We start from the raw sequence: 22,760 nt of genomic DNA on the forward strand, positions 1-22,760 counted from the left end.
AAATGCAGAGTCCTAAGCCTCGCCCAGCGGTACAGACTCTATTTGCTGGATTTTATTTTTATCTTTAAAAATGTTATTATTATTATTTTGAGATGGAGTCTTGCTCTGTCACCCAGGCTGGAGTGCAGAGGCGCGATCTCAGCTCACTGCAGCCTCCGCCTCCTGGGTTCAAGCGATTCTCCTGCCTCAGCCTCCCAAGTAGCTGGGATTACAGGTTTGTGCCACCATGCCTGGCTAATTTTTGTATTTTTAGTAGAAACAGGGTTTCACCATGTTGGCCAGGCTGGTCTCGAACTCCTGACCTCAGGTGATCTACCTGCCTTGGCCTCCCAAAGCGTGTTTGTTGCATTTTAAAATTCATATTACTTTTACTTTTTTTTGATACAGGGTCTCTCTGTCATCCAGACTGCAGTGCAGTGACTCAATCACAGCTGACTGCAGCCTCGACTTCCCGGGTTCAAGTGATCCTCCTGCCTCCACCTCCCAAGTAGCTGGGACTACAGGCACATGGCACTACCCCCAGTTAATTAAAAAAAATTTTTTATTTAAGAGACAGAGTGTTGCTATGTTGACCAGGCTGGTCTAGAACTTCTGGGCTCAAGTGATCTTCCCAGCTTGGCCTCCCAAAGCACTGGGATTACAGGCATGAGCCACCGCGCCTGGCCTCGTTGCATTTTTACCAAGGCTCTCCACTGAGGCTGCTCTGTGAGGTTGGGGGTCCCTGACCCAGGCAGCCTGTGTGGAGCTCGCGGAGGGCACAGAAGCTCCAGAAGACATGAGCACTCCCAGCAGGTGACGGCGGGAAGATGCAGAAGGAAGAGGTGCCTAGCTTCTGCCACTAGAGGGCGCCATGAACCTTGAAACCGCTGGGCACCCATGGCCCCCAGCTGGATCCCCAGCCCCAAAGGAGGAAGCAACTTCCCTAAGGTTCTCCCAAAGGCCACACCTGGGTTTGCAAAAATTTGCATGCTGTTTGACAACTATATACTCCTTATCAAGCAATTTTACAGGCTGTCAGCTCTGAGCTTTTTCTATTTTTTCTCTTATGACAGAACCTGTCATCAACCCAGGTTCTCCCTTGACAAGAGGGCAACACAGACGGAAAGAACAGAGGCAGAATCTGAACTCCAGGGGACCTCGGAAACCCTCCCTGGTGCAACCTGTCCTCTTCTAGATGAGGACACAGCCCCAGGGAGGGGACAGATGTGTCCTGGGTACAGCGAGCAATGTGTCCTGAGCTGAGAGCCAGGTGGCAGCTGCTCTGGGAGGTTCTGAACGTTTACCAGGGGAAGGGGACACTTGCCCTGTGTGGGGGTCCAAAGGCAGGAGCTCAGGTTCTCACTGATTCCCACCGTGGGAGTCCCATGCTCTCCGGGCCCCACCTTCTCACACATGCAGTCCTGGCTGCTTAGCTGCTGCTGCCTGAGGGGAAACACTGAAGCAGCCCCACTTGGCCATGGTGTGGGAGGCTGGAGGCCATGAAAAAGGGCCTTTTAGGAGAGGAGCTCCTGGCCAGGCACAGTGGCTTGTGCCTGTAATCCCAGTGCTTTGGGAGGCCCGGAGGTAGGAGGATCACTTGAGGCCAGGAGACCAGCCTGGGCAACATGGTGAGACCCTGTTTATACAATTAAAAAAATTAGCCAGGCTTGGTGGCACACACCTGTGGTCCCAGCTACTCAGGAGGCTGAGGTGGGAGAATCGCTTGAACCTGGGAAGTTGAGGTTGCAGTGAGCTGTGATTGCACCACTGCACTCCAGCGAGACGTTGTCTTAAAAACAAACAAAAACAACAGAAGACAGGAGAGGAGCTGCTGCTTCTCCCCCAGGCCTTGGGAGGGAGAGGAAAGGTGTGTGAATTTCAGGGCTGCAGGTACTGGGGGCCCACCCAGGTGGGCAGAGGACTTGCTGGAGGAGGCTGTTCTGTGTTTGGACGAGGAACGGGGTGATGGTTCCAGGCTGTCCGTGCCCTTGCCCTCACTCTTCCCTCTCTCGCTCTATCCCAGCATCAGGTGCCCTGGAGAGGAGCTTCCCGAGGGCCCCGTCCGTGTCTGCAAGGCTGGTTCCTGGGCACCGTGTGCAGGCACCAAACAGCGGCAGCAGGGGCAGGGCCGCCGCGACCACCCGAGAGGTGAGAGCAGGGACATGGATGCGGAGGGACACGCAGAAGGCATCGGGAAGGGACAAGACAATGGGCTTTGAGTTTCCATGGAAACCACACCTCAGGGCGAGGGGCTGAAGGAAGAGAAAGCTTCCACTCCACTTCACTCAGGACTTGGGAAACAGCCCTTGCTGCTGTAGGGCTCGCCCCCTCCTTCCCGCTTCCCCCTCCTTCCCCTCTTCCCCCTCCCTCCCTTGCCAGGTGTTCACCATGGCAACCCTTCCTCCAAACCAGAGGTACTGAGCAGCAGCAGCAGCAGCAGCTGGCGTTAGGGGAGCCAGGGAGCCCAGGAGAAACAGTGACGGGGCCAGCCACCCCTCCCCTGACAGACCATGGCTGTGCCCAGGCCTGGTCTTGAATCCTGGCCTTACTACCACTTCCTGTGACCTGGGACCACTTCATTCACCTCTCTGAGCCACCTGCCACCTCTGTGCCTGAAGGGTGGTTGTGAGGGCAGAAGGGGAGAGAGAGCGCCTGTGCAGGACCTGGCAGGCCAGCAGCTCAGTCACCATCCCCAGGCCAAATGGAGGGAACGCCCTGGCGCTCCCACTGTGCCCACAGCCACAGAGGCGCCCAGGCCTGTTCGAACTCCAAGAAGCAAAGTTAGCCAACATTTCCTGAGCACAGACTGGGTGTGTCAGGCTCCAAAGCAGTGCTGGGGAATCAGCAGAGGGGATGACACTTGTGCTCCCTGCTTTCATGCCATCACAATCCAGTCAAAGCTGGTGTGCAGAAATGCAGGAGTCTGGGGAGCCCTTGGACTGGGCACACAAGACCTCAGGCCCTGTCACTGCCCACCTGGCCAGCCAGAGCCAAGTTCTCATCACTGGGCTCCACAGTGATGGACGGAGAAATCCCACCACGGAAAGTCCTCTGACTCAGGGATGCAGAAATGAGAAAGGCACCACCACCAGCCACCTGAAAGGCCACCCCGGAGACTGCTGCGGAGAGAGACATAAAGGCCAGGGCCTTTTGGGGATCCCAGAGAGATGCCCAGGAAGATGCTGCCATGGAACAATCCCACCCAGGGACAAGCAGCCAGGCAGACAGCACTCAGCAGAGGGACGTGGAGAAACCAAGTCAGACTGCCCATCACAGAGACAGGAAAGTGGGTCAGGGCACTGGCAGGGTACAGGGGAGGGCGGGGTGTGTCTGACCAGGTGAGATCCTGACAATAGGTGAACTGGCAAGGAAGCAGGTTTGCTAGAAAGAGCCCTCAACTCAGAACCAGGGTCTAGTCGCAGCCATGCACCCCACCATGCGGATCCCCCGTTTCTTTTCTTACAAAGGAGAAAGTTTCTCAGCTTATTTGATTTGTTGGGTTACCATGAGGGCTGATCTGAACGCCTTCTAGCAGTAGTAGCAGAAGCCCTCAGACCACTCCATGCCAAGCCTGGAATCCTTCTCTTCTTTCAGAGAAGAGGAAAATGAAACTCAGAGCTGCAGGACCTGCCCAAGGCCTCCAGGCAGCTAAAGGCTGAGGCCAGAATGGGAACCAAGGACCCCGGAACCCCAGAGCTCCTGCCCTCTGTGCCCACAGATGGAGTCTGCTCCTCTGCAGGTATGAGGCAGTGCTCCTGGGTAAGGGCCGATGTGGGGCCAGGGCCAGAGGCCTGTGGAGACACCAGGCCAGAGGGAAGAGGGCTCACCTGAGATGTCAGCACTGGAATTCTCGTTGGGCCTCTTCCCTGTCAGAAACTCCACTTCAGGGACAGTCTCAGTGGAGACGGAGCTGGCCATGCCGTTGGGCGCCGTGGGCCTCTTGGCTCGGCGACTGAAGAGCCTGCTGCTGAAGCGCCTGGCGGGGGCGGCCTCACCCCGGGCTGCTTCTCCCATGCCATTTTGGCTGGGTGCCTCTCGGGATTTGGGCTTTAGGTCTCTGTGCGTGTGAGAGACCATCTTGCCATCCTTCCGGCTCAGCTCTCCCAAGGGGATGGGCTCCACAGGGGGCAGCACCTGCTCCACCGTAACCAGGTCTCTCAGGAAGCTCTCCAGGCGCCGGGCCGACTCACCACCGCTGCCACCATCCTCCTGCCCCTCCGGGTTGCCGCCTGCCTCCCGCTGTTGCCGGGCAGCCCAGCGCATCATCTCCCCAGGTGGGTGGCGGCAGCCTGACACCAAGGCGTACTTGGGGTTGATGAGCTTTCGAGCCACAGTGGAGGAGTAGTGGAGGCCAATCCTGCCCGCCAGGCCCAGCTGCCGGTACAAGTCCACCTCCTCGGAGATGGCGTACAGCTCCCGGAACTCTGTGTCAAAGGGCTCCACGTTCTGCCCTGTCAGGAGCAGGAGGAGGTTCCTGTCCACGTAGGAGGAACTCCAGGTGAACCTGGGAACGTGGGGATAGAAAAGCAAGACGCATGTGCCCAGGCCTCTCTCTTGCCCTGCCCCTGCCCCCCCGCCCCCCGCCCCTCCGCTGTGGCCAGACCCTTGCCGCAGGTGGAAGGCTCCTTGTGGGCCACACTCTGGACTGGCCTCCCTCCACTCACCAGCAGACTCCCTTTCCCCAGAGTTTGGCCTCAAATGAAGCAAGCAGGCAGTAGGTGCAGGGAAAGAGCATGGGAAGTCAGGCCGGCATTCAAACCTGGTTTATATTCTCGTGTGCCTTGTAAGCTGGGGCTCCCAGGACATATGTTCACAGGGTTGTTGTGAGGCGCAAATGAAGTAACTCATATAAAACATTTAGCTCAGTCCCTGGCACAAACACACATTTAAAAAATAGTAACTGCAGCTGCCACTATTATGAATATTATTCTACTCTGTATTGGTTCTTTTCTGATTTTTTTAAGCACTTAGTGTCTGCAGAAACCCATACTCTGACCATGTGACAGGACTTATGCTGCTAGTCATAGTTTCGTGTGCTCAGGTCTCTCTTCTCGTCACCCATATTTTAATTTACTTGGAGGGCAGATATTACACAGATACAGTCTCTTGTGTTCCTGGTAAATTATTTTAAAATCAGAATTCTGAGGCCAGGTGTGGTGGCTCACATCTGTAATCCCAGCACTTTGGGAAGCTGAGGTGGGTGGATCACTTAAGGTCAGAAGTTCGAGACCAGCCTGGCCAGGTAAAACCCTGTCTCTACTAAAAATACAAAATTTAGCTGGGCATGGTGGTAGGCGCCTGTAATCCCAGCTACTTGGGAGGCTGAGGCGGGAGAATCGCTTGAATCCGGGAGGCAGAAGTTGCTGTGAGCCGAGATCACACCACTGCAGTTCAGCCTGGGCCACAGAGCAAGACTCCATCTCACAAAAAAAAAAAAAAAAAAAAAAATCTGGCGACATTCCCTGCACACCACATCTTCCCGTTTCTTTCCAGATCTGGTGCATCCCACTTCCTGCTTGTCCTATCTAATAACTAGCCTCAAAATGCAACTGGCTGCAAATGGACCATGAAAAGCAGGCAGTGCATAATGCCTAGGAAGAGTTGACCCTCTTTCTAGAATAATCCATCAACCAGGAGGTTTGAAGGAAGGGACCGGGCAGAAAGCTGTCCTTTGCCATTGCGTCAGACGATACCAGTTACAACTCATGATGACGGAGGCTCCAGTCTGGCATCTTCCTGAACACCTACCTGGAATCAAGGCCTCCTTCTTGATTGGGCCCTTCTTTGACCCGGCCCAGCTCACCTGTAAGATCCAGTGGCCACTTTGTCACCATCCACCATCAGGAACCTTGATGACAGGGTCCCCTTGATCCTCCCCATGGGCATATAGAAGCCGACGCCTGTCACAGAGCGGACACGGATGTTCTGTTGGGAAGAGTAGAAGGCACCGTCACCTGGGTTGGGCCGGCCTCTGTGCCTGGTCCTTGCTTCTGCAGAGGAAGAGCCCGCTTGTCTATGGACCCTGCCTGCAGGCTCCTGTCTTCACTAGACGCCCTGCTTCCTACAGCCTTCCATAGGGAACCCTCTTTGGTGAGCAGGAAGAAGTCCCCAAATCTTGCTTTAGGCATGGACAAGCCCAGGGTGGTTCCTGCCTGTTCTCAAAAGGCCCAGGAAGAGAACAACAGCCCTCACTTTGAAGTCAGTGATTCTGCAAGCTAAGCACCCCAGGACCAGGCCAGAGCTGCCTCCTTCAGTCTCAGCAGCCTAGGGATAAAATCGAAACTGGGCATATGATTCAGTAGTTAACAGTAAAGCCAAGGTTAAAGGCTTGACTTTCAACAGAAGGAAAGGTGTTGAGATCTTGAAGTTTACCTGAGCCCCCATCAGGGAAGAGGCAGTGGGGAGCCACAGGAGGGGCAGAGTTAGTCCCTGTCTCATCTCCTGACCACTTTCCGCCCCAGTGGTGCAACTTACCCGAATCCGGAAGTCGGTGAGCTGCAGGTCCTGACACATCTCCAGGAAATACTTCACTCCCGCCTCGTCCAGGATGATGTACACTGGGACCCGGCGCTTACAGGCAACATCCACAATGTCTTGAAAGATATCACCATCAGTGAAGAGGTCCATGACCACAGCAATGACCTGGGTGGGGAAGGGCACTGGTGAGGCACGCAGTGTCTACACGCCCACAGAGGCAAGCCCCGCTCAGACGGGACCACCTCGCCCTGGGGTCACTTGTGGCCAAGAGCCAAAATCTCCACCTGTACCATTCCTGGGGCTTCACATCCCCCGACCTCTGAGCACATCTGAGCCCTGGAGATGGGCCTGGGGGTGCAGGCCGTGTGCTTGTACTTCCTCCTGGACAAATCCCCACCTCCCCATCCTGGGGGTCTTCTAGCAGCCCTTAAGAAGCTGTATTGGGGCTGGGTGAGGTGGCTCATACCTGTAATCCCAGCACTTTGGGAGGCCAAGGCAGGTGGATCACCTGAGGTCAGGAGTTTGAGACTAGCCTGGCCAACATGGTATAACCCTCTATCAAAAATACAAAAAATGGGCTGGGCATGGTGGCGGGCACCTGTAATCCCAGCTACTCAGGAGGCTGAGGCAGGAGAATTGCCTGAACCCGGAGGCAGAGGTTGCAGTGAGCCGAGATTGTGCCATTGCACTCCAGCCTGGGCAACAAGAGCGAAAAAAAAAAAAATTACCCAGGCGTGGTGGCAGGCACCTGTAATCCCAGCTGCTGGGGAGGCTGAGGCAGGAGAATTGCTTGAACCTGGGAGGTAGAGGTTGCAGTGAGCCAAGATCGTGCCACTGCACTCCAGCCTGGGTGATAGAGTGAGACTCTGTCTCAAAAAAAATGAACTGAACTGAACTAAACTGAAATGAAATGAAATGAGCCATATCATGGGAGATCTAGGGGGCTGAGGAAAGTTGCTCCTGACACCCTAGAAAAACAAGCAGGCACAAGGAGATGCCATTACTGAGATGCCAGGGGTGGGCTCATGTCTGTGAGCCACAGATCTGCTCTAACATCACTTTCTCAGCAGGCCTGGATGCGCCGATGGCCTTGTAGCTGTGTGAAGCTCTGTGCTTCCCCAGGCACAGATCCAGGCAGAGCTCCTGCTGGCTTGGATTCCCTTGGCCTTCAGGTGTCTATCCCATACCACCCCATCCTCAAATCAAAGTCACTGCTCAGGACCCTTCATTTACAAAAATTGGCCCTGAGTGTCCACCCTGGAGGCAAGGTTTATGCAGCCTGAGGCCGCTCCACCTTTCCAGCCACAGCTACTTCCAGCTGCCTACACAAACCATGCTCCACACTCCAGCTGAAGGTTTTCTTATTGGCCCGAACACCGTGCATGTGATGCTGAAGAAAAGGCCTTGGCTTTGGGGTCGGAGAGATTTTAACTACGGATCCACCACTTCCTATTTGTGACCTTAGGCAAGTCACTTAACCTTAATGAGACTCTGTTTCCTCATCTGCAAAGTGAGGATACCTTGTATTTTACACTTTTGCCCTGAGGATTACGGATAACTTTGTAAGCAGCAAACACAACGTCTGGCAAGTCATAAGTCCTCAGTTAACGGTAACTGCTATACAGTCCAGGAAGTCGGCTTGCCTTCGCAACTGAAAGGACGGACTCTTAAAGTCAGGAAGACCAGGCTAGTATCCCCATGCCACGGCCTGCCCAAGCTTCTTTGGCCGCAAAATAGAGCTAACAACTGCACCTAGATCTCAAAGGGTTGTCCCAGGACTAAGTGAGATGCACCATGAAAGCGCTGAGTGCAGGGCCGGTGGCTCACGCCTGTAATCCCAGCACTTTGGGAGGCCAAGGTGAGGGGGTCACTTGAGGTCAGGGTTTTGAGACCAGCCTGGCCAATGTGGTGAAACCCCATCTCTACTAAAAATACAAAAATTAGCCAGGCATGGTGGCGGATGCCTGTAATCCCAGCTCCTGGGGAGGAAGCTAAGGCAGGAGAATCGCTCATTGCAACCCAGGAGGCGGAGGTTGCAGTGAGCTGAGATTGCACCATTGCGCTCCAGCCTGGGGGACAAGAGCGAGGCTCCATCTCAAAAAAAAAAAAAAAGAAAGAAAGTGCTGAGTGCCCACCTGGCACCAGGTGCACTCAATCACACATGTGCTCTGCCATCACCCTGACTCTAAAGACTCCAGTGCCCTGCCCTACACAATACCATTTAAAGTTCTTCACAGCTCTTACATTTTGAGAAAGACAAAACAAACAAACAACAACAACAACAACAAAAACTGTTTTATCTGAAGAATGAGAGACCCTTTAAATTACCAGGCCCAGAGAGGCATTTAAAATGTGAGAGCGCCGGGCACGGTGGCTCAAGCCTGTAATCCCAGCACTTTGGGAGGCCGAGACGGGCGGATCACGAGGTCAGGAGATCGAGACCATCCTGGCTAACACGGTGAAACCCCATCTCTACTAAAAATACAAAAAACTAGCCGGGCGAGGTGGCAGGCGCCTGTAGTCCCAGCTACTCGGGAGACTGAGGCAGGAGAATGGCATAAACCTGGGAGGCGGAGCTTGCAGTGAGCTGAGATCTGGCCACTATACTCCAACCTGGGCGGCAGAGCGAGACTCCGTCTCAAAAAAAAAAAAAAAAAAAAAAAAAAGTGATAGCAGCCAGATACAGTGGCTCACGCCTGTAATCCCAACACTTTGGGAGGCTGAGGTGGATGGATCCCCTGAGGCCAGGAGTTTGAGACCAGTCTGGCCAACATGGTGAAACCCTGTCTCTACTAAAAATACAAAAATTAGCCGGGCATGGTGGCAGGCGCCTGTAATCCCAGCTACTCAGGAGGCTGAAGCAGGAGAAATGATTGAGCCAGGAAGGCGGAGGTTGCAGTGAGCCAAGATTGCGCCACTGCACTCCAGCCTGGGGGACAATGCGAGACTCCATCTTAAAATAAAATAAAACAAAACAAAACAAAATAAAATAAAATAGCTGTCATGTCTCACTCCCCTTCAAGCTAAATAATTACTATTAGTAAGTGGCTTGAAGCCACTTACTGTATGAGGCCTCTAGACTCACTCTAAGTAGCCATAAAATGCTACACACTCTATACAGTTAACAAGGTAGGCTGGGCACAGTGGCTTACACCTATAATCCCAGCACTTTGGAAGGCTGAGGCAGGAGGACTGCTTGAGCTCAGGAGTTTCAGATCCGCCTCAGCAACATAGCAAAACCCTGACTCTACAATACAAAAATTAGCTAGGCATGGTGGCGCATGCCTGTAGTTCCAGCTACTTGGGAGGCTGAGGCAGGAGGATTGCTTGAGCCCATAAGATTGAGACTGCAGTGAGCCATGATGGCACCACTGCATTCCAGTCCAGCCTAGGCAACAGAGTAAGACTCTATCTCAAAAAGAAAAAGAAAGAAACAATGTATAGCCAATCACTGACAACGCTGTTTCTGTAAACCAATGAGACTTCCTGACCAATGATTTTGGTTGTCCCCCCTCAACCACCCCCTACCCCTGCCAAATCCTGATTTCATCCTTTTTTCTTTAAAATCTTGAGCCTCCCCAAGGAAACCTGGAAGTGTGTCCCGGGATGCCATCCTAAATCTCGGCCCAAATAAACTCTCTATGCTAATTTTGCCTCAGCATCTTCCTTTGAGGTTGATACTGTGATAATCACTCATGAAGGGAGAATGAATTCTTTCTGAGCCCCACAGGCAGAGAGAGGACCTAAAGACTAATAAGCTACAGCGCTGTTTCAAGGGGTTAATCCAAGTGGAATGACAAGACCTGTGCACAAAATAACTAAGACATGAGATAAATGAGATAAATGTCTTTAAGAGCGTGACATGTGATGTGGGGTTGGGGTGGGTGGGTGAGTGGAGAGATTACTTCTAGCCAGGGGAGAATAAGAAACACTTTACCAAGGAAGCTGAACTGTGAAGGATGGGAAGCCTTTGGCACCCAGAGAAAGGAGCAGGAGGAAGATCGAGCAGGGAGGTTGTCTGGGCTGCCTTGCACGAGTGTGTCCTGCACACAGGCACTGGCTGAGGAGGGGAGTAGGAGCTGCCTCTGCCCTGGGAAGGGTCGCCTTTTTCTAATCTACGTACCGGTGTCACATGGCCTAGCAGGGGCTTGCAAGGGGAGCATTTCAGGGAAAGGGCACAGCACAAACAAAGGTACCGTGCTGGTTAACTGTATATGTTCGCTTGGCTGGGCAAACATTATTCTGGATGTTTCTATGAGGGTGTTTTTTTTGGATGAGATTAACATTTAAATCACTGGACTTCGAGTAAAGCAGATTACCCTCCATAATGTGGGTACGTCTCGTCTAACCCACTGAAGGCCTTAGAAGAAAGACTGACCCGCCCTGGGCAGGAAGGAATTCCACCAGCACACCGCCTCAGGACTCGAACTGCAGCTCTTCCCAGCGTCTCCAGCCTGACAGCCCATCCTGCAGGCTTTGGCCTCGCATCTCCATTATCCCATGGGCCAATTCCTTAAAATCAATCAATCTCTGTCTCTCGGTGGATCTCTTACACACACACAAACATGCCCATCCAGTTGGTTCTGTTTCTCTGGAGAACCCTGACTAATACAGGCACTGAGGATGGGAATTAACATGTACTAAATACTTTCAGTGCACCCTAGGCTGTTTCCTGTGCTTTAGGTAAATTTTCTAATCTGATCCTCACAACTATTTTGCGAAAGGGTTATTCCCGCTTTACAAAGGAGGAAGTAAACACATAGGGGCCATAGTCCTATGTCCAAGGTTACAAAGCTGCCATGTGGCAGAGCAAGGAACTCAGTCCTAGGTGGCTCCAGGGTCTTCATTTCACTGCTTCCTAGAGATGGGATTGCTAGGAGATACTTCAGACACATTGAATCAAAAACTGGCTGTTTAAAAAGACTAAACAAGATAGACAAACTTCTGGCAAACCGACAAAAAAGGAGGAGATGTAAATAAAATACTGAATGAAAAAGAAGAAATTACTGCAGACATAATAGAACTTTAAGGAATTGTAAACATGGTAAAAAAGAATATTAAGGCCAATTACATGCTAATGCAAGAGTTCACTTTAAAAAATGAACTAAACAAAATATACCATAACCAAGTAAAGTTTATCCTAAGAATGTTAAGGGTGACTCAACATCAGAAACAGTATCATTTGAATTTAAAACATTTATGGGGTCGAGAGGAGGAAATCATATTTATTTTAATAATTTTACAAAGTATTCTATAAAGCTAGATCCCTACTTGTGATTATAATTCTCAGAAAACAAGGAATAGGAAGGATCTTCCTTAACTTGATAAGCTCTATCTACCAATAAACCCACATGAAACATTTTACTTAACAGAGAAACTTATGATGTACTCCCTTCAAGTCTCAGAGGATACTCACTATCACCACTACAGTTCAACATAGTATTGGAGGTCCTCACCAATGCAATAAGACAAAAAAAAAAAAAAGAAAAGAAAATGAAAAGAAAAAAAAGAAAAGAAATACGAGACGTAAGGATTAGGGGAGACAAAACTACCAGTATTTAAGAATAATACAATTTTCACAGAAAATCCAGTAGAACAAAGAGAAAAGCAATTAGAATTAATAAGAGAATTCAGCAAAATTGCCAGATCCAAGAAAAACTTATGAAAACCAATAGCCTTCTTCTATTCCAGCAATAATCAACCAAAAGAAAGAAAAAAAAAACAAAAGAAGGAATGAAAGAAAGAAAGAAAGAAAATAAGATTCATTCCCAGTTAAAACCTAACCACATGGCATTTGGAAATAAATACCTTCAGGAAGAAATACTGGAAAGTCTACGAAAGGACATTTTAAAATATGTGAATAAATGAAGCAATAAATCATGAAAAGATAATATGATTTAATATTTTAAAAATCTAATACTCTCCATATTAATAAAATTCAATGCAATTCCATAAAAAGCTCAGTAAATGCTTTTGAGAAACTCAAATACTTGGAAGATATAAAGAAGAATAAAGATCCGCAAATAGCCACATCGATTTTGAAGAGGAAAAACTAAAAGGGAACACTTGTCCTATAGAGAGTAAGGCATACTACAGAACCATAGCAATAAGAATTGTACTACTTGTACTACTTAAGTAGGAAGGAACTGACCAATAGACCAATGGAACAGAATGGTGAGACCAGAAGTATACACACAAACACATATATACATGTACACATACACAAAACTTTATGTATGATAGGGGTAGAATCACAAGTCAGTGGAGGAAAAAAATGCCCTTTAGCAGATGCCACTGGGAAAACTGGCTTACTGCATAGAGAAAAACAGAGGTGGATCCATCCCTACTTCACACCACATGTAAAGGAAAATTTCAGGTAGGCTAAGTACTTAAATGTGAAAGATATAACTAATAAGGGAGTTGATGAAATGCAAGAATATCTTCATGACATGGGGTAAGAAAGACTCTCTTAAGTTCCCAAATGCACAAACTATGAAGGAAAATGAAATTATGCTAATAAGTATGTAAAAAGGAGCTGTCTTTTTTTTTTTTTTTTTTTTTTTTTGAGATGGAGTCTCGCTCTGTCACCCAGGCTGGAGTACAGTGGCGCGATCTTGGCTCACTGCAAGCTCCACCTCCCGGGTACACGCCATTCTCCTGCCTCAGCCTCCCGAGTAGCTGGGAATACAGATGCCCGCCACCACGCCTGGCTAATATTTTTTTTTGTATTTTTAGTAGAGATGGGGTTTCACCATGTTGGCCAGGATGGTCTCGATCTCCTGACCTCGTGATCTGCTCACCTTGGCCTCCCAAAGTGCTGGGATTACAGGTGTGAGCTACCACGCCTGGACTTTTTTTTTTTTTTTTTTTTTTTTTTTTGAGATGGAGTCTCCTTTGTCACCCAGGCTGGAGTGCAGTGGCACGATCTCAGCTCACTGCAACCACTGCCTTCCAGGTTCAAGTGATTCTCACACCTCAGCCTCCCAAGTAGCTGGGATTACAGGTGCACACCATCACGCCCAGCTAATTTCTGTATTTTTGGTAGAGACAGGGTTTCACCATGTTGGCCAGGCTGGTCTCAAACTCCTGACCTCAAGTGATCCGCCTGCCTCGGCCTCCCAAAGTGCTAGGATTTCAGGCATGAGCCACTGCACTAGGCAAAAGAAGTAATCTTCATTAGTAATCAGAAAAATTCAAATTAAAACAAAGAGATGGCCGGGTGCAGTGGCTCACGCCTATAATCCCAACATTTTGGGAGGCCAAGGCGGATTGATCACCTGAGGTCAGGAGTTCGAGACCAGCCTGGCCAACATGGTAAAACCCCGTCTCTACTAAAAATACAAAAATTGGCTGGGCATGGTGGCACATGCCTGTAATCCCAGCTACTCGGGAGGCTGAGGCAAGAGAATTGCTTGAATCCAGGAGGTGGAGGTTGCAGTGAGCTGAGATCGCACAATTGCACTCCAGCCTGGGCGACAAGAGCAAAACTCCATTCCAAAAAAAAAAAAAAAAAAGAGAGAAAGGAAGAGACCACTTTACAACTACGAGATTAATGAAAAATCAGAAAATTGGATAATCCAAAATATTGGTAGGTGGAGGAAGGGGGACCTTTGTCACTGCTGGTGGGTGGGAACACTGGTGCAGCTATTCTGTAGAGCAACAGGCAAAAGTTAGTGGATTTGAGCATGTGCATAGCTACAAGCCAGAAAAGCCACTCTTGGCCATGCACCCCTGGGAATCTCTTGGATCTTTGCACAGGTCTATATGAGGCCAGAACAAATATGTTCCCTGCATCTTTCTTTGGGATAGCAAGGAGCTGGCAACAACTTAGATGTCTATTTCTAGAAGACTGGGTAAGGAAAATGTGAGGAATGTGATAGAATGTTTTACAGCAGACAGAAGCGACGAACTAGTTCCATGTGTCGTAACTTGGATAATTCCTTTTAAAATGGATAGTTCAAATGAAAATGTTAAAGAGTGAGATCTATAGCCTAATACCATTCATGTAAATAAAAATATACTACAGGCCGGGCGCGGTGGCTCACACCTGTAATACCAGCACTTTGGAAGGCTGAGGTGAGCAGATCACCGGAGGTCAGGGTTTGAGACCAGACTGGCCAACATGGTGAAACCCGTCTCTACTAAAAACACAAAAATTAGCCTGGCATGGTGGCGCACACCTTTAATCCCAGGGAGGCTGAGGAAGGAGAATGGCTTGAATCCGGGAGGTGGAGGTTGCAGTGAGCTGAGAAAGTGCCACTGCGCTCCAGCCTGGGCAACAGAGCAAGACTCCATCTCAAAAAACAAAACAAAACAGCACAGCACACTACATAAAATAATACTGCACACTTTTCAAGGATACAAAGATGTCTGAGGACATAGGCTGAACACATGAGGGTGGCTGCCTGTGGAAGGAGAAAGGAGTGGGAGGGAAGGAGCAAGGTAAAGTAAGAGGCCTTCCAAGGCTCGCCGGTGGCAATGTGCCGTGAACTAAGGTGCACAATCAGCATTTTGCACCTGGGGTCCAATATAGCCAACCAAACAACCAAAAATCACATTCAAGTCCTCCAGCTGGGCTGGCACAGTTCAGGGCAGGTTTGGGTAGGAATAAGGGTGAAGGTACATGGGCTGGATACGAAGGGTTTGAACACAACGTGCAGAGTTCTGGCTTCATTCCACCAGCAATGCAGTTTCCAGGGCTCTGATACTTGATCGCCACCTCCGAGTGCTCCTGATAGTTTATCTCCCACGTGCTGTCAAGGCCAGAGTTCCCTGTCCTCCTCTCATTTCTGAACACTCCAAGGTGTCCAGCTTAGAGTGGACCCATGTTGCTGAGGACAGCTTGACCGGTTCACAGAAGCATGTCTCAGGTTCACTTTTGGTTTGTGGTTGAAAAATTAAGCAGGGAAGCTGGCCTGTCCTAGCCCCACCTGCCCAAGGATGTCGGGAGAGGCAGCAGTCCCCACAGCCTGGCTTTCATGAGTCGGACTGTGACGCCCTGGTGCGAGCCAGCCATCTGTGTCACTACCAATTAAACAATGAAATATCTGTAGTAGAAAAAAAAAATCAATTGCTGGCTGACTCCTGCAATCTAGTTGTGGAGAAGTGATAATTACCCTCCGCTTAGGTCTCTGAGGGCCCCGCTTTGACATTCAGCTCTGCAGCGTCAGGCCCAGGGGAACCAGCTCCCCACTCTCTCTGCTTGGGTCTTTCACTGAGCACGTGATTCTCCACACCGAGCGAACTTCAAAGCTCCCAGTGTAGATGGAAAATCGGGTTTAAAAACAGGACATCATGGGCTCAGAACACAGGGAAGCAGATTTTGTTGGGGGAGGAAATCACGCCCCCTCCAGCTGGCTACCCACCCCCGGTGTCCTTTACCTGGTTACCTACTGATGCACAATGCCTGGGGAGAGAGGTTAATTCGAGGTGGCAGCAGTTTCTATAAGCCATCGCAGGCACATTGGCAGACAGCCTCTGATGTTGTAAGACTTCTCATGGGGTGTTTTGTGAGCTCAACGTCTCCTCATCTGATATCCTGCCTGGGCGGCAGGACGGGGAGTGAAGGCAGGTAGGGAGCCTCCAAATGTCCCTCTCCTGCCATCCAGCTTTAGTTAAACTGCCAGCGTTTCCAATTCTCTTTCTGGACTTCGTAATTACCGTCAGATAACAAAAATGACAAGAGGGCTCCATCTGGCCCCTGTACCCCACATATGTTTGGATGACCCAGACTAGAGGAGGCATGGCTCTGCCAGGCGTCCACATCCACAGAGCTGACTACGGCTTGGACGTGTCCCTCAGTCACACAGGCACTCCCCAGATCAACAACCTCCCAGTTACTCTGGCAGAAGCCCAGGCCTACCAGCCTCCTCCTCCTCCCCACCTACCAAATCCCATCGGTCACTGAATCCAGCAGGCTCCACTGCGGGCACCTTCTCAGGGTCAATCCTTTCTGTCCCCACTGGTACCGCCCCAGCTCGGACCCTCCTCCTTTCCTACCACGCTTCTAGGAGCTTCGTAACTGCTCTCTCCTGCTTACATCTACCCTCCAATTCATCCTCCACAGCAGGACGCAAACCGAGATGCATGGGTAGAGAGAGACAACACCATCCGTCCCCTTGCCCTGCTGACGTGGAGCTCGGGACTCTGGGGTGGGATAGGCTGCTGTTGCCTGCCAAGAGCCCCAGCTTCACCTCTTCTGTGGGTGTGAAAGAGCAAAAGGCCACAGGCCAAGCTTGCTGACCTTGGGGGGCCTGCTGGTGACAATCACTTCTCCTGGGGAAGGAAGGGAAGCAGCTAGGGACACTTTCCCACTGATTACCTACCCATGTGCGCCTGGGGCCGAGTTGCCTCCTGTGCCTGCCGTGCCTACCTCCCAGGGCTGTTGGAAGGCTCAGATGAGATCATGTCCACGAAATCCCACGAAAACGCTGTGCAGTTATGAGGGATCGTTTTACAACAACCGTTTTATAACTATAAGGCAAATGGGAGGAACTCCCCACATCTGAAGCCCTAAGGTCCCTCAGGGTGGAGAGGACAGCGGCTGAGCAAACAGGTCAAACTGCTGTCTCCCAGAATGGCCATCTGTCTGGCAGTCCAGGAGAGTTAGTCTATCTGGGACTAGAGGGCAGTCCTTCCCTTTCCCACGGAGGGTAGAGCTGGGTCTGCCTGCAGCCTCTGACTCACACATCTCCAGCTGTGGAATTTCCTTTTCTGATCTCCCTAAAGAGAGGATCAAGGGCAGGTTGTCAAACTCCAGTGTATAAAGAATCACCTGGGAGCAGGGATGGGGGTATGCCTATTGAAGATGCAGATTCCAGGGCCCTATCCTCAAAAACTCGAATTCAGCAAAGGCCCAAGAAAATGCATTTTGCCGGGCGCGGTGGCTCAAGCCTGTAATCCCAGCACTTTGGGAGGCCGAGACGGGCAGATCACAAGGTCAGGAGATCGAGACCATCCTGGTTAACACGGTGAAACCCTGTCTCTACTAAAAAAAAATACAAAAAACTAGCCGGGCGAGGTGGCAGGCGCCTGTAGTCCCAGCTACTCGGGAGGCTGAGCCAGGCGAATGGCGTAAACCCGGGAGGCGGAGCTTGCAGTGAGCTGAGATCTGGCCACTGCACTCCAGCCTGGGCGACAGAGCTAGACTCCGTCTCAAAAAAAAAAAAAAGAAAAAGAAAATGCATTTTAACAGCAGCCTCTGTCCTCCACCCCCACTCAGGTCACTTGAATGCACGGGGGGGATGTGTCACACTTTGAGTGAAGGCTGCTGTGTGCAGGATAATATACGGTCAGGAAGCAGAACGTCTTACTGGTTGTTTGGCTCTGAGTGAGTCATTTACTGGGCCTCAGTTTCCTCATTTTAGAGCAGGGAGGTGATGCCTTTACAGGGCTGTTCTGAGCTTTAAATGAGATTCTGCAACAGCGTGGTACTTGTCCTGCTGTGAGCGATGGGTAAACGCAGGTGCCCTCTTCTATCCTCAGTGATGGAGCCCAGAACAAAGGGGCCACCACTTCAGGGGAGGGGGCGAGAAAGGAGAGAGCCAGTGGGGGGCCCACTGAGCTCCCGGGGAGCCAGGCAGCCAGCGCCTCCCGCGGCACAGACATCAAGGTATGGATGTCGTTCCTCTGCTCAATGCCATGCCCAGCAGGCCCAGCCCACGGTGGTGATTAAAGCTCAGGGAACACGACACTTCCAGAAAGGTCAAAACTTGAACTAGTTGAGGGGAAGGGCAGCCCAATTAAGGAAGAACCCACATGATGAACTGTTCACCCAGCCATACCAGGTGTCTACACTCATATGCTGAATGTCGCAACGCACGGCTAAGAAAGCCGCTGCCAGAGTAAAGTATCTCAAGGCGGGCTGCGGGCAACCAGAGCAACTTCTAACTGGCACAGCCGTCACCGCAGCACAGAAGGGTGCTCTATGGAGACGATGCATCCAGGAGAGGGTGTCATAAGTACTCTGGGTACACTGCAAAGACTGTCACCAAGACTGCAACAGGCCCCTTCTGAATTATCACCAATTTTTATGCCAGTAGAGTGGGAACCACTAAACAACAAACTTTCTCTTAAGTTCCCCACGTACATACCCTGGGGAGAGAGCAGGAGAGGAGAGGAGAGAGGAGGAAGAGAGGAGAGGAGAAGGGGAGGAAGAGGAGAGGACGAGAAGAGGAGAGGAGGAGAAGAGGAGGAGGAGAGGAGAGGACAGGATAGGAAAGGACAGGAGAGGAAAGGACAAGAGAGGACAGGAGAGGGGAGGACAGGAGAGGACAGGACAGGAGAGGGCAGGAGAGGAGAGGAGGCTTCACAGCTGCCCACAGGAGGGGCTCCTGCTGCATGACCCCCACAGAACACCCCTTTAACTTCCTCCCATCCCTGGTCTCTAGATTCACATCACTAAATAAAACAGTACAGAAGTGTACTGCAGTGGGAAAGTGCCAGAGATTCCACACTGACTGTGAGGCTTTGGCCAACTTACTGAAGCCCTCTGAATTCCACCTGTAAAATGAGGCTACTTCATGGTTCTATGAAGATGAAAAGAAATGTGATCAAGCCTAGATAAAATCTTGCCTGGTGCCTGCCCCAGCTGGCTGAGCTCTGTCCTTCCTCTGGGACACGGCCTGACACACAGTAGGTGCTCAGGGTCACCTTGCAGCAATGCTAGTTCATGCTGCCCTGACTGTTCCCTTCCTGGCAGATGGACCCCATAACACAACCCAAGCGCCCTGTTTCCCTGCCCACTCAGCGGCTCCTAACTGCCTAAGTCAAGTCGAAGGCCCTCAGCCTGGCTGAAGACCCTTCATGTGCTTCCAACCCAAAGAGGCATTTATCCACTTTCTCCCCAGATAATCAGCTCATACCCCACAAGATTATTCAATGTTCTCCAAACTCACCCAGCAGGCTCTGGCTCGTGCCTTACTCACAGTGTCACCCCCTAAGCCTGTAGTGATGAGAATACTCTTTGTCGAGGTCCTTGTTTCACTCTTCCCAGGGCTGTCTCAGGATCATCTTCTGTCCCCCGTTCCCAGTGTAGTGTGTGCCTTCCCTAGGATGCATGTCTACCTAGGATCGTCCTCTGTCCCCAGTCCCCAGTGTAGCGTGTACCTTCCCTAGGATGCATGTCTGCCCAGCGCTGTTTCTGTCTAGGCACATGGGGGTGTCTCCCCATCTGTCCACGAGGGGTGGGAGACAGAGCCCCGCCATCATTCTAAACAGAATGCCTTCACATAGGGGGCTTCCCTTGGGGAGCTGAGATGTGGGTTGGGCCTGAGTCCTGGTCCACCAAGAAGGCAGAGCCAAATCCAGAGTTGCAATAGCTTTTTTTTTTTTTTTTTTGAGATGGAGTCTCACTCTGTTGCCCAGGCTGGAGTGCAATGGTGCAATCTCTGCTTACTGCAACCTCTGCTCCCCAGGCTCAAGCAATTCTCCTGCCCCAGCCTCCCGAGTAGCTGGGATTACACCACACCTGAGTAATTTTTGTATGTTTAGTAGAGACAGGACTTCACCATGTTGGTCAGGCGGGTTTCAAACTCCTGACCTCAAATGATCTGCCCGCCTCAGCCTCCCAAAGTGCTGGGATTACAGGTGTGAGCCACCGCGCCGGGCTGCAACAGGGTCTTGTTCCCCACTTGGAGGCGAGGCTGCCCCCACCCCAGCAGCAGGGCATCTGTGCTTCATCAGCTGGGGCTTCCCAGCTATCTGTGGCCACATTCCATCGTCTTGGGCTCACTAATTAGACATCATAAAACACCGGGCTCCCTCCCTATGCTGGCAGCAGCGGAGCCCAATTCCACCCAGCCCCGCCGCTTCCTCTCCTAGAGCCCTCCACCTCAGTGTGGGGCTCTGATCCTGACCCTGCAGGTCAGGTCTCCCTGCTGTGCCCCCTGGGGCTCACTCCCTCTCGGGCTGACCCCGTGAGGCCATCACTCTTGACAAAGTTGAATGAAGGAGGGTGTATGTACAAAGGAGACCCAGGCTGGCTCTCCACAGGAGGAAGACAGATGGCACCCCCGTGAGCAAGGCCAACTGATTCAGCCGTGAACAACCACGTGTCGTGACCTGCCAGGGAGTAAGCAGAGCAATTCTTTGTAAGATCCTAGGCCAGCTTTTCCCTGCCCCATGGCAAGCTTCTGGGATGACTTTCCCGGCACTAAGTTGGTGTTAATTAGTGAAAATTATCTAATGCAAGCTCATTTTAACATTAGCTTAAAGCCAAACATAATTAGAAAGATAAATCAGCTGCTAAAAAAAAAAAATCCAATGAAGATACACAAACGATTTTTAGGATCATCTGCTGGTTTGCGTTACTAGCCTTGAGCTCCCACATGGACAGAGCGAGGCAGGTAGTGAGGTAGCTCACGAAGTATCTGCCGAGGTATTTCTTGACTGATCTATCAGGGTAAGACAAATGGAGTTGGCAGTTTGCCTGGGAGGTGATGAGACGCAGCAAGGATAACTCTGTGGCTATTGCCAGACGATGTTACCTGGGAGGGCTTCCCTAGAGGGGCAAGTTGAGAGTGCAGGGAGGGATATGGTTGAAAGTGGTCAGGAGGGCATTCAAGTGATGGGAACATGGGAACAGTGTGAGTCCACGGGTCCTGGGCCTCCAGTTTTGTACACAGCCTGCCCTGCCCTTCCACAACTGGCTGATTCAGCCATCAATTCCCAGGAAGCCTCCGTTCACCTGGAGCTCAGTACAGGTGCACAAGCCTGAGAATCAGACATATTTCAGTTCCCATATAGCGTCCTATTTACTGGTGGTGTGACCTTATCCTCTCTGAACCTCAGTTTCCTCATCTGTAAAATGAAAAGCTGCTGGATTGTTGTTAAAAAATTAAATGGAATAGGCTAGGCAGGGTGGTTCATGCCTGTAATCCTAGCACTTTGGAAGGTCAAAGAGGGTGGATCACTTGAGGTCAAGAGTTTGAGACCAGCCTGGCCAATATGGTGAGACCCCATCTCTACTAAAAATACAAAAATGAGCTGGGTGTGGTGGCTTATACCTGTAATCCCAGCACTTTGGGAGGCCGAGACGGGTGGATCACCTGAAGTCAGGAGTTCGAGGCCAGCCTGGGCAACATGGTGAAACCATGTCTCTACTAAAAATACAAAAATTAGCCAGGTGTGGTAGCACACGCCTGTAGTTCCAGCTACTTGGGTGGGAGAATCGCTTGGGAGGTTCAAGGCAGAGGCAGAGGCTGCAGCGAGCCAAGACGGAGTCACTGCACTCCAGTCTGGGTGACAGAGCAAGATTCCCTCTCAAAAAATAAAATAATTCTAGGCCGGGCGCGGTGGCTCAAGCCTGTAATCCCAGCACTTTGGGAGGCCGAGACGGGCGGATCATGAGGTCAGGAGTTCGAGACCATCCTGGCTAACACGGTAAAACCCCGTCTCTACTAAAAAATACAAAAAACTAGCCGGGCGAGGTGGCGGCGCCTGTAATCCCAGCTACTCGGGAGGCTGAGGCAGGAGAATGGCGGGAACCCGGGAGGCGGAGCTTGCAGTGAGCTGAGATCCGGCCACTGCGCTCCAGCCTGGGAGACAGAGCGAGACTCCGTCTCAAAAAAAAAAAAAAAAAAAAAAAAATGAAATAAAATAAAATAAAATAAAATAAAATAATTCTAAAAGGGATGGCATTTGCCTAGCACTTATATACTCAATAAGTAATAGCTATCAATATCCTCACCCCCACCACTGTGTTGTATTTTCTTTTTTCACCCCCGCTCCCCCGCCACCCCTACCGCCATTAGACTTAAGGCAGAGTTCTCATTGTAAATTTCTGGTTCCTGGCACATAGTTGGGTCTCAGTGAAACACGGTGAGTGAATGAGCAAATGCAGGGAATCTCCAGGCGGTCTGGGAGCCCTCCTGGGGGTGGAGGGTGAATTAAGGAAACTCACAGTCTGTCTTCAATGGCCCACCGAAAGGTAGAGAGTTCTGGGTCCCACCTCTGCACCCCCATCTCCTGACTCACTGCTGAAAAATAAATAAATAAAATAACACTTATCCGGAGCCTCCCACATGCCTTGCCAGGACTGCGAGGAGCCCAGCAGAATGATGACCGGCGTGCAAGCTGTGCTGGGGATGTGTTTGCAGATTATTGGAAACCTGGGCCAGAGAGACTAATAATTAGAAAAGCCATAGGCTCTCTTCCAGGGCTAAGATTATGGGATCATTAGCAAGTCCACAGACTCCACCGATTTCAGAGAATGAAAAAGGAAACTGGGAAGGGCAGCAGCCCCAGCTGAGGCCGGCTGGTCATGGCACCTGGCATGGTGTGTGGGGGTTGGGGCGGGCAGGGAT

General features: G+C 50.9%; 1 protein-coding gene across 1 annotated transcript in view; it reads right to left on the minus strand.

Moving 5' to 3' along the window:
• The window catches only part of FAM83F (family with sequence similarity 83 member F), a 35,826-nt gene that overhangs the window by 4,197 nt on the left and 8,869 nt on the right, over positions 1-22,760 (minus strand). Inside the window, exons 2-4 of the mRNA XM_005567205.4 lie at positions 6,454-6,621; positions 5,783-5,904; positions 3,807-4,483 (exon numbers count right to left, since the gene is read on the minus strand). Of these exons, the coding sequence (XP_005567262.3) occupies positions 3,807-4,483; positions 5,783-5,904; positions 6,454-6,621 (967 nt within the window). The remainder of the gene's footprint in view (positions 1-3,806; positions 4,484-5,782; positions 5,905-6,453; positions 6,622-22,760) is intronic.

This window comes from Macaca fascicularis, chromosome 10 (assembly GCF_037993035.2).
Source record: "Macaca fascicularis isolate 582-1 chromosome 10, T2T-MFA8v1.1".
Lineage (NCBI taxonomy): Eukaryota > Metazoa > Chordata > Mammalia > Primates > Cercopithecidae > Macaca > Macaca fascicularis.